The sequence below is a fragment of the Leptonychotes weddellii genome, unplaced genomic scaffold, assembly GCF_054177405.1.
Source record: "Leptonychotes weddellii isolate Sample4059 unplaced genomic scaffold, ASM5417740v2 HiC_scaffold_4506, whole genome shotgun sequence".
Classification (NCBI taxonomy): Eukaryota; Metazoa; Chordata; class Mammalia; order Carnivora; family Phocidae; genus Leptonychotes; species Leptonychotes weddellii.
The window spans coordinates 1-11,689 of NW_028011936.1; the positions used below are offsets into that span (position 1 = coordinate 1).

The following is an 11,689-nucleotide window of genomic DNA, read 5'->3' on the forward strand; positions in this document are numbered from 1 at the left end:
CTTCATGCATCTGTGGAACACACGTCCCACAAAGTGCCAGAAAAAACTGGAGTGCTTACGTTTGGCGGGGGGGGGGGGGTGGGGGTGGTATTACATCATAGCTTCCCCTCCCAAAGTTTCCACGTGTGCTAGACACAGAAATGAAATGTATTGAATCTTGCATTTCCCAGACCGGCTCATACAGTCGACCCTTTTTTCATGTGACCTATTAACAAACATTCCCATGCAACACTCCTCAAAATGCTGTCTGAGGAAGCCACACGGGACGTGTCAGACCGAATCAAGGTCAGTGATGAACCACCTCCACTCAGCGAGCCAGAGACAGCCCCCTAAGAGCGGGGGCATGGAAGGCAGGGGCGAGGCCCGGGGAGCACCATCCTGCAGTCCCAAGCACCACCGAATGAATGTGCAGCCCCCCTCCCTCGCAGGGCCTGCAGCGCCCATCGGGACAGTCCTTCAGGGTCTCCCCTCACCACCTCCCCAGACCCAAGGGACCCCATCCACGGCATCCTTCATACACAACAGAAAACCTGCCCAGGACAGTGAGAACGCGCAAGATAACCTCCCCGTACCATACAAAACAGGTGAAGGTCTTTATTGGTCGGACACCATCGCCTGGACGAGCAGCAGGTCCAGAGGCACAGAACCTATACCTAACGTTACAGAAACAGGGAACATCGCGTTCCTTACAAAGGGGCAAGCCATCTCTAGCAGACTGGGACGTACCATTACCACTTCACACAGCATAGAGATCTATGCACATATAGATAGATTATATAATTATTTATTACAAATAAACTGTCGTTTCACATCTCTCAAAAATGGATTCTGTTTTTACATGTAGGTTCAGCTTCTGAATGTACAAGAAATGGTCATGTGCTCAGTTCAACCATGCAAAGCTCATACATGTGTCACTAAGTACTTTAAAAATAGAATGGTCTCCTTTTAGACAAATCTGTTTAGAGTCAGGATTAGTAAAACAGTATGAAACTAATGAAATACCTTGATAGAAATTAGGAAGTGATCTGTACTGATGGTTCTGGGCATGTCAAGGGGCGAGGGACAAAACGTATGGTCTTCCCTTAAAATCTGCCAGGAGATAAGAGACTCTGGAATGGGAGGTGGCGGGGGCCACCGGGGGTCCAGAGGAGGTGGGTCGGGTCAGTTGCTATCCATTTCAGGCTTAGAGCACCACAGAGGAACTTTCTGCCAAGGAGAGATCTTATCTTACCCACAAGAACCTTTTTTACTGCAGAAAACAGAAAAGGTCAGTTCCCGCTGGAGGTGGGGAAACCTGTCCCCACTCCTGTGCGGGTTGTCCTAACACAGTTGATGGGGGGAGGAGTGCAGACTGACCTGCCGGGCAGACCTTGTTCCCATGAACACAAACTTGCCAAAAAAGAAATTGGATGTTCAGTGAAATATTGGCACCATCTGCCTGTGTGGAAACCTCGTGGTCCTGACGGTGTTCGTGCGGATGCACAGCAGCCGGCTCGGGCCCCACTGGCCACTGTCACTCAAACATCTCGTAGTGGCGAGTCTGCCTCACCCTGGGCACCATGTCGATGAGGAGTCTGCAGGAAGGAAACACAAGTCACCCCCACAGCCCTGGGGCTTGAGCGCTTTGGGAAGTAAGCACAAGGCTTTCTAAAAACTACCATTTATATACCATAAAATTCAACCTTTTAAAGTAAACAATTTAGTGCATTTTAGTATATTCGTAGGTTGTACAAACCACAACCGCCACCTAATTCCAGAACATTCTGTCACCCCAAAAAGAAACCCCATGGCCACCTGCAGTCATTCCCCATCCTCCCCTGCAACCTGCTGATGTACTTTTAGCCTCTGCTTTGGCCTCTTCTGGATATTTCCTCTACATGGAATCACCTAACATGTGGCCTTTTCTGACTCGCTGCTTTCATTTGGTACCGTGTTTTCGAGGTTCATCCATGTGGCCTGAGGCAATACTTCATTCTTCTTAAGGCTGCGGAATACTCTACGGCTCTACTACATTGCTCCATTCACCAATTTAACAGACATTTGGGTTGTGTCTGCCTTTTGCCTACCATCAGTAATGTTGCTGTGATCACTCGTGCATGAGTCATTACGTGGATGTGTGTGTTCATTTCTCCGGAGTGACACCTGCTGGGTCAAGTGGGAACTCCAACGTTGAACACGGTGAGGAGCTACTCTGGGGTCTCCACAGCAGCCGTCCCATTGTACATTCCCACCAGCAACGTATGAGGGTTCCCCTTTGCCCTCGTCCTGGCCACCCCGATCGCGCATCTTTCTTACTAGAGCTATCCTCTCGGGAGGCAGGGAGCGCTTTAACAATTAAAACCTCAGTGCCTTTCCGAAAGGGCTCTCTCGAAGGCCGACCCCAGCCTGGACGCTGGAGCAGTCGGTGATTGCACAGCGCTGCTTCAGCGAGAGGACTCAGGCTGGGTTTAGCCTCAAGTGGGGCCCTTCTGCAGTGACTCGTCCCTTTTGGAGAAAATTCCCTAAGTGGGGTCTGGCGGAGTGGTGCTGCTGGGCAGGAGGAGCTTGACCTGTGAGGACACCACACAAACGTGCCTCCCCAGTGTGTCGTCATGATCCTCAGTAGAGAGAAAGGAAGGGGCACAAAGCTTCACGCACAAAAGGGAGACCACAGAGTGAGTAAAAGACTGCCCACCTCAAAAACACTGGGCCCCTGCTGGGGGCGTTTCTAGTCCCCTGACCTCACCCGGGCTCAGAGGGGTCACAGGAGTGGCAAACGGCGCACTCGTGGCCCCTGGGGAAGCGAGGACAAAAGGAGAACTCACTTGACCCCGTAGGCAAATATGGTGAGGCCGATCAGCACACCTACGCTGCCATCCAGGTACCAGACCGCCGCGTTATGTTTGAACACCTCGGCACTCAGAAGAATGGAGAAGCCCATCACGCCGCCCACGAGGGAGTTAAACCCTGGGGAGAGAGCAAGGAGAGGCTGAGGGCAGGGCCCGGAGAACTTTCTTAACCACCTGCGAGACTCCCCACATGCCAGGCGTGCCTCCACATCCCGGGCTCCCATCCCTGCCGAGTCTGCAGGGTCCGGGACAGCGTCTACACACGGGAGACATTCAAGTCGCCGAGGACAACTTAAATGGCGGCAGGGCCAAGGACCGAGCCGAGATCTTCTCGACCCTATGAAGTCCAATTATGATCCCACTTGGCCAGTGAGAGCGCCAGGTCAAGCAGAGTGACGTGAAACGCCATGACCGAAGGTGACACAGACGGAGGGCGGGGCTGGGGACTCTCCCTGCACCCCCCCTTCTTGGCCTCCAGAGTCTCCCATCAGCTGAAGATTTTCACTCTCCAGGAAAGGAAATGCTAAGTCTAGACTTTGCGACAGGGTGGCAGAAAAGGCAGTCGAAACAGGACTGGCACCAAGAGGTACTGATCAGCCTCTCTCTTCACACAGGGCACCTCAGTGGGTCCCCACTTCATTTGACCTGAGTTTTCAAAGGCCACATGGGAAAGAACAGCTCAGAATGGCTGCTGGGGGCCCACCAGGTATGAGCCGCAAGAGTCCTCGCCTGCCCCCAACACGACAGCGGCCCGGGGAGACGCTCGGGGTCCACACACCTCCCCCGCAACAGGCCCCCCTGCGGTTCTGGGGCAGCTACACCTGCTCCCCTCCAAGGTGTTGGTGCCGGCTTCGAGCACGAGGCCTGGGACCAAGCCACCTCATGTTCATACGTAGGGGGCTGGACGCTGAGGAGGGAGGTTCTAGATGAAGAGCAGGGGAGGGTGGCGTCGAGTGAAGCCTGGTCCGACCCCTTTCTCGGGACCCAGGGTGGGACTCTGATACGCTGCTCCCCAATAACAGGAAGCAGCTGGACCTGGGCCAGCAAGGACCAATGGCCTCTGTCTGGGACCTTCCTCTCTTCCCTCAGGTCTGTCCTCTCCCCATGCCAGCTCTCAGCTGATGCCATGACCCGGACCTGCTTAGAGCACGGAGGTGCAGACAACACGACCTCATCTTCCCCACACCAAACCACCACCCACCCTGCCTGCTACCCCTGCCCCCCTTCTGCAGCGCTGTTCCTGCCTGTAGCCAACTCCTTCACCTCTGTTCCTGGAATTCGGTTCACGCTCCTGAGGCATCCCCCTAGGAGAAACCGCACCTCCCCACCCCCCTGACCCTCAGTCTCCTCCCTGGACCTCCTGGCACCCCCACCACAACCCCGGCTCTGCTGCCCTTCACACATCTCCCGCAAGAGCTGTCTCCCCGTGCACCTCCCGCTCTCCTCACCCCTCCCACTCCAGCGCTATCGCCCTGAGGTCATCAGGGACCAAGCTGCCACCTGCCCAGGTTCGTAACCTGCGCTCTTCACATGGCTGGCTGTCCTCGTTCCACTCCAGCCATCCCATCCCTGTCTTCGCTGCTGGGTCCTCCACTCCCCTGGGGGTTCCCCTGCACAGTGGCGGGAACTCGCCTCCACCACCCCTGCCTCCGCCCTCCCCCGGGTGAGTGCCTGCCCTCCCCACCCCAGGGTCTCTCAACTTGCTCTTCGGCCCGACCTCTCTGCTGAGCTGCAGACCCAGTCAAAAGCATCTCGAACTGAACATGTTCAAAGCAAAAATCTCAATTTCTGCCCCCAAACACCTCACTCTCTCACGACCTTCTCTGTAAATGCTGCCGCCATCCACCTAGCTGCCGAGGCGAAAAATCGAAGAGCCCGTCCCTGACATCTCTCACACCCAAAATGTCACCAATCCCAAGCTAACCCATCTGTCAAGTGATCTTATCAGCTGTTGCCTCCCAAACTCCATCTGCCTCTCACCACCCAACCCCAGGGCACCTGCCCCTTGACTGTACTCCTGCAACAGCCTCTCACCACTTTCTCTGCTTCCCCCCTGCCCACATCTCCCTCCCCCGCAGACAGCAGCTGAAGGCCTCCAAGAAAAAAGCTGCTCAATTTTGGGTCACATCCCAACTCTTCAAGGCTGACCCGAGCTGCTGCGAGCAGCCCCTCCTGCCTCTCCTGCCTCTCCCGCATCACGCACTGACCCTCCCATCCACTGCGCTCCCAGCACACCCCACCTGCCGCCGCCACCCCTGGTCTCCCCCGCGGCCTCGGGACTCACCCCCCGCCCCCGTCAGCCCACACCGCTCCTCCCGGGGTCTCCCACGCTGCCTCCTTCCCAGGCTGAACCGTCAGAGCCCTGCAACCCATGCACACCCTACCTTCTCATTCTTGCTGTTGTTTCTTCACCAGAGCTCTTCACTTCCTAACGTGGTATTTTAATTCTTTTTCTTTTTACAAACATCTCTTTCTTCCCTGCTGGAGACATAAGCTTAAGGACAGGGCTTTTGTGTCTCTCGCTGTATTCCAAGCCCCAGAACGGGCTGGCACTTCTCAGGCGCTCAGTGGATGACCACATTAATTAATGAATTAATAGATGAAGGAAAGGAGGGAAGGAGGCCCTGGAACACGGCTTCGGCTGTGCTAAGAGGGCTCCTACTGAGCAGCGGCTGGGCTGAGCTGACCCGAGAGAGAGGAAGCCACCCCTGCCGGGCTCCGGGGGCCTCCCAGTCCAGGCAGGGTCTGTGGCCGGGGCCCTGGAGAGACTGCCTCTGAGGGAGGAGCTTTAGAGCCATTCACTCCTCAACTACAGGCTGGAGCCCGAGGCTCCCTGGAAAGTCAACCTCCCCACTCCCTTCTCAGGGCTGTTCAAGGTTCACACCTGGAGAAGGCTTCCAGCCCAATTTCACCTGGGTTAACAGTGGTGGGGACTGGGAAAGGCAGACATCTCCACTTTCCTTCCATCTGGGGGCCACGTCCTCCACCGGCCAGCCCAGGGAACCTCGGGGAGAGGGAGGCCAGGACTTGCCGGGAGCTGGGAGCTAGTGAGGCCTCTTCCAGCTGTGGCCTCTCCCCGCACTCCCATGTCTAGCTGGGCCATCCTAAGAGCTTGCCCTAGGTGCCCCAGAGGCAGCAGGAGAAGAGAGGAGAGGCTGAGTGGTGACCTTGGCTTCACCGGAGATGTGTCTCACCAGCTCCAAGTCCCAGGTCCAAATCTCCAAGTCTTCCACCTCTAAAGGTGGAGGCGAGGGACAGGCGGGTTTCCCACCCCGTGTTGCCTCCTGGCGTCCCCTTGCCCGAGTGGCCCCTGTGTGGTGGCTTTCTTTGGCTTCTCCATGCTCACTTAGCTCTGGACAAGGAAGAAATGGGCTCAGCATCCTTTCAATCGCCACTCTCCATGCAGCTCTGGAGCAGACTCTTCTAAAGCCTGTGTTTTAAAAGCATCATGGCCCACCTGCAGCCTTTTGTCACCGCCACGGAAAGCTCTGCACCGGCTAAGTCCGTCCCCGGCCCCGACGTGCGGAACACACTGGCCCTTTCTCCCTGACGACCCATGGTTTCGTCCTCTGCAATCCCATCCTCGGTTCTGCCTCCACACCTCCCCCAGGAGGGGAACAGCAGGTCCTGAGAAGCGGAGGCCATATCTCCCTCCTGTCTTCTGATCCATCAGGATCCTCTTTCCCCTCTCCCATTTTGAGAAGCTGGCATTTACCCTCTGGCCTCTGGCAGTCCCTTGAGTCTTCCTGCCTTTTTTATACATGGAATCAGGACAGTCCTCTTAAAAAGGAAACAAAACAAAAAACAAAGGCTCTGCAGCACACAGCTTTTCTCAGAAGGCCACCAAAAGCACTGGCCGAGTCCATTACTCTGTCCCAGGCTACCTGGGCTCGAGTTTACATCTTGGGCATTCTCAGTGTCGGGGGAATTTTAGAACCAAGGGGAAGACAAGGGGGAGCTGGCCACTGCCCGAGGGCAGCCTGGAATCATTTGCTCCCCGCTCCTTCTTTATCAGGGGCACGGCGGGGGGGGGGGGGGTATGTGTGTGGCCTGGAGCCCCGCAGAGAAGAAGCCGGGGAGCTGGGAGAGGCTGCAGACAGCAGGTGAGAGTCCCCCCGCCCGCCACTAGATGTCTGCTCAGCTCCAGCAAGTCACCCTGCTCCGCAGGGCCCACCCCCCTGCACGCAGCTAGTTCCCGGGAAGAGCTCCCACTAGCTGGCCCCACTCACCTTCGCTGGCGACAGAGCCTGACACAGCTAGCTTCACCTCATCACCTCTCGTAAGCCCGCACAGGAATGCAGGACAAGCACCCAGGGGCTAGGGGACGATTCTGTATCTGCCGTGCCACATCCTTCAGAATGGACAGCCTTCCCAGCCAGTCGTCCCACAGCAACCCCGAGCTCACAGCCCTGCGCCCCAGACCTCCCATCTTCACCTCCACGGCACACAAAGCCCTGTGGGTCACACACTTCTGGGCGCTACCCCCCCACCCCACCCCCGCAGCCTTACAGCTTGTTCCTGTCCCCTTGGTTAAAACCAGAGCTGTTGTAAAGAGTAAATGCTATTGTCGGTTTAGGAACGCAGTATCCTGTCCGAGGCTCTCCTGATTAAAGGCTCTCCCCGTCTGGCCTTAAGGACTAGGGAAGGATCTGTATAATTAAGCACATTCATTTTATGCAGAAAGTTCTGACTGAACTTCTTCATGTGCTGGAAAACCATCCCAGCCTCTTGGGGTTTCAGAACTTGAGGGAATGAGGACAGTGAGCCCAGGCCCGCCCCCCCACTCAGTCAGATTTCCATCTGTCGCTGCGGGCCGCTCTGGAGCCCAGCTGCCGGCTCCTGGTTCGAAACTTCTCCCAGGACCTCTCCACAATCCCCCTCTGTCTGATTGGCACTCTTCACTTGTGCAAAATCATTCTGCCTTAAATAACACAGCCAGCTTTGGCCTAGTGCTGACAGCAAAAATCGCATGTTGACCGAATATTCAAAGCAACCAAACCAAGTTAGACAAGATTTACCACACTGCACGGCACAGAGTGGGAGTGTCTGGAATTTGCCCACACCCGGTGTCCCCCTTTCTCTGAAGGTCTGCTTCCCGGCTGTAAGGACACAGCCCAGCGACAAACGCTGGTGGAGTCAGCCTGACCCAGTTCACGCACAGCTCCCGCGTGGGAAGGGCCACCGCCCCATGTGACGGATAAAGCCTGCCCTCCCTCCCTGCAGGGGAAGCAGTTTGCTGAACTTGCTTCCCTCCTGCAGAGAGTCTTGCCCCCAGCCCCGGGGCCAGACCATGAGAGGGGCATTCCCAGGGCAGCAGCCACAAGGGACGCCCTCCAGAGCCAGCCCCTCTGAAGACCCCCGACGTTAAAGCTAGGCATGGCTCCTGAAGCCCATCCCGCCCCACCTCCCAAAGGAGGGAAGGAGCGAGAGGAGATAGCTACACACGGTTCCCTACATCTGCTCATCAAAGCAGGAGTAAAACCGGGAGCCCGGCAACACACTTGGCAGGAGGCTGTAATTGGCGCTCCCACCAAGCAGGGGACTGTGGCGCTTGCCGACCCCCCGGGGTCCCTAATGGGTAACAGGCTTGGGGATGGGGTACCCCGCTGCCTTTACTCTTTGTGACAGTGCTGTCTGTCCTTCTGTGTCTGCCTCTCTCGTCAGCCCCCAGTGACAATTCAACCCCGAGCCCTGCCCGTTTTACAAATGGTGCTGCCACGTCCTCAAGTGCCCCCCATGCTCCACCCCTCTGCCCTCACTGTGCAGGCCACCACCCGCCACCCCCACGGCTCCCCATACTTCTCCCGCCTCAGCTCTTCTTCCCCCCGCTCTGCCTCCCACCTTGACGGCCACAGGGCTCTTGAGAAAACATTGATCGTGTCACCATGGGTTAAATATTTAAGAAAACATCCAGAATCCTACCATGGACCCGATGTCCGGCAGGATCTGCCGTGCCCCCTCATCCCATGTGCCCCTCTGATACCCCAGACTCTCTCCCACCACGACCCCCAGGATGGCTCCCCCCACTTTCTGCCTGTGGGTGGAACAGTTTCCACTCAAACCATCCACTTCCCTTTGTCAAGACTCCTCCCTGGTTCAAGACTGTGATGGAAACACTGCTTGTGTGTAGCTGGTTTTGTGTGTGAAGATTATGGAGTCAGAAGTGAAGTTATTCATTTGGGTGCCTGGGTGGCTCAGTCGGTTAAGCGTCTGCCTTCGGCTCAGGTCATGATCCTGGAGTCCTGGGATCGAGCCCCGTGTCGGGCTCCCTGCTCAGCGGGAGGCCTGCTTCTCCCTCTGCCTGCCGTCCCCCCTGCTTGTGCTGACACATAAATAAAATCTTTAGAAAAAAAGTTATTCATTAAAAAAACCGACTTATCACCATGGTCTTCTCCGCACACCATATAAAATGGGAGGGGGTGAGAAGGACACAGAAGCCTGAACAGAAGCTTAGTATCTGGAATATCTAACAGGAAGCAAGACTGCAGTCAAGGCAGGGGGCCCCTTGTTCTGGACCCCACGTTCGTGGTGGGAGGGGCGGGTCTGACTGCTGGGTACACACCCAGGCTTCTGGGGCCGGGGCGGGGTGGGGTGCACCTCCTGGGTCTCCACTGCAGTCAAGGGAATAGATAAGATGTGGATGCTCTGCAGGCCAAGGGGCTTGGTGTCTTCAGGGCCTAAAGCAAGGCTGAAAGAGGAGCCCCTGGTGAGTACTCTCCGCTGGGAGCCTCCCCCAGGCCTGCCCTCCCGGACCCTTGCGTCCCAGGGAAGGAGACACGGAACCGCCGCTGGAGAAGCCACAGGCCAGCCAGGCCTCTGCTTCCTGTTCAGGCCTCCAGGCCCTGGCAGAGCCATGTCCCTCAGAGCAACGGAACGGGACCTCGAAGGGGGCTGGAGAACCCACACACAGACCCAGCTAATGCCGCCCAGCCTGCAGCTCCCGGCCGAGCGTGCCCTGGGCTGTCCATCCCCAGGTACAGGAGGACTCCAAGTCCAAAGGAGGCATTTCCTGTCCCGGGTTAAAAAACACCAGACCACAAAGATCACGGGGAACGAACACTCCTCCTCAGATTCTGGGTCTGCCCCCGGAGGGGAAAGGGCACCCATGCGGGCCGGGGTGTGACGGGACCCTATACTAGGCGTGGCTTAATGCAGTCCTCCCGGAAAGCCACGGTGTCTCGGTGGCTGGCAGAGCCCTCAGAGGACGCACAGGCCGTGGCCTCAGGCATGCGTGCAGCGTTCTCATGCGACGGAACCACGAGCTCTTTAGATCTGGCTCTGGGAGAGAGCAGTTCATTTATACCAGAGAGGCTACCGAAGTGGCAAATGCACTTCTGGGGACCAGGCAGGAGGCTGCACAGCAATGGGACAGAAACCTGAAAAGAGGTGGTTCGGATTCTGCTGGCCCCGTGCTCCTGCAGCACCGTGCTGTCCCAGCAGCAAACCCAGGAGCTGATGCCGGCCGGGTGTGCCTTCCCCCGGCCTGCCCTGCCCCTGGGTCCACCTGGGAGCTTGAGAAGCCAGGCTGGGCCTCCCATTGCTTAAAAGCAGAGCAGGGAAGAGGACGGCTCAGTCCCAGTCGCCGATCCTTTTACTGTCTTAAACAGCTTTTGCTGCTTAAAAAGCTTTGGTTCCGGGACGCCTGGGTGGCTCAGTAGTTAAGCGTCTGCCTTCAGCTCAGGTCATGATCCCAGGGTCCTGGGATCGAGCCCCGCATCGGGCTCCCTGCTCCGCGGGGAGCCTGCTTCTCCCTCTGCCTCTGTCTCTCTCTCTCTCTCTCTGTTTCTCATGAATAAATAAAATCTTTAAAAAAAAAAAAAGCTTTGGTTCCATATGGGCAAATGGCCTCCACGGCCCCAGGCAGCCCTCTCTTGTTAGGGCAAAAGCCACCAGCAGGCGCTGCAGGAAGTGGCGTTTGAGGAAGGCCAGAGAAGCTGGTGGTCAAAAGGTCACACAGGGGTGCAAGACACTGCAGGGTCCATCTCCCCTGGACCCTGTGACGCTATGTCCTGGCCTCTTGGGTTGGCCATGGAGGCAGCACCCAATCTCAGCGTGCACCGCCTAGTCTGGGGCACTGGTATAATTACGGCTTCCTGGACTCCACCTCCAACTCCCAGAATCAGAATCTTCAGGGGGACAGGCTCTGGAATCTGTGTTTTTAACAAACATCACAGGCTGGGGAGTCCTGATCCACCCTGTTAAGAGGTCAGAGTGGAGGTGATTCATGAAATTTATTAAATTCCCAGGGTACAAGACATCTGCCCTGATATGGGAACCCTGAGAATCATTAAACAGCCTGGGGATGAGAGGATAGTGAGGAACAGATTCCAAATTGTTGAGCTCTTCTGCAGGACAAGCAACTGAATAGCATCTTCCCTCACTGTGAGCTCAGCCCCCCAGAGATCAGGCATATTGGCCTTACTCACCATCTGTTATGAGTGCTCTGCTGGTCAGAACCTTCCCCAGCATAAACTTCAACACAGCCAGGATGCTGCAAAGGATCCCACTTAAAATGGAGACGCTGAACAGGAAATCATCCTAGGAGAGAAAGTTCCAGATTTCAGCAATTCACCTCCCGCTAGAACAGATTATCTGCAAACCACTTGCCTTGAAGATCAGCTTTGTTCAAATGTAGTGATCCGAAGGGGTACGTGCACCCCAATGTTTATAGCAGCAATGCCCACAATAGCCAAACTATGGAAAGAGCCAAGATTTCCATCAACAGATGAATGGATAAAGAAGATGTGGTCCATATATACAATGGAATTTTATGCAGCCATAAAAAAAAACAAAAAACAAAAAACGAAATCTTGCCATTTGCAACGACGTGGGTGGAACTAGAGGGTATTAGGCTAAGCGAA

The 11,689-nt window shown here is 56.2% G+C and overlaps 1 protein-coding gene across 1 annotated transcript; it reads right to left on the reverse strand.

The window, feature by feature from the left end:
• Positions 1-574: 574 nt before the first annotated feature.
• Positions 575-11,406, reverse strand: LOC102727603 (transmembrane protein 163). Its single transcript, XM_081810945.1, has 3 exons — positions 11,255-11,406; positions 2,805-2,946; positions 575-1,574 (listed from the first exon to the last, which is right to left on the reverse strand). Exons 1-3 carry the CDS (start codon positions 11,295-11,297, stop codon positions 1,514-1,516), a joined length of 246 nt encoding a protein of 81 aa, XP_081667071.1. The 5' UTR covers positions 11,298-11,406; the 3' UTR covers positions 575-1,513.
• Positions 11,407-11,689: the final 283 nt, after the last annotated feature.

Excerpts from the sequence above, each read along its gene's own strand:
- LOC102727603 (XM_081810945.1), bottom strand. The coding sequence starts at position 11,297 with ATGCTGGGGAAGGTTCTGACCAGCAGAGCACTCATAACAGATG. Across the intron at positions 2,947-11,254 it reads CAGAGCACTCATAACAGATG|GGTTTAACTCCCTCGTGGGC; the intron begins GTGAGTAAGGCC and ends CTCTCTCCCCAG. Across the intron at positions 1,575-2,804 it reads ATATTTGCCTACGGGGTCAA|ACTCCTCATCGACATGGTGC; the intron begins GTGAGTTCTCCT and ends TCCTTCCTGCAG.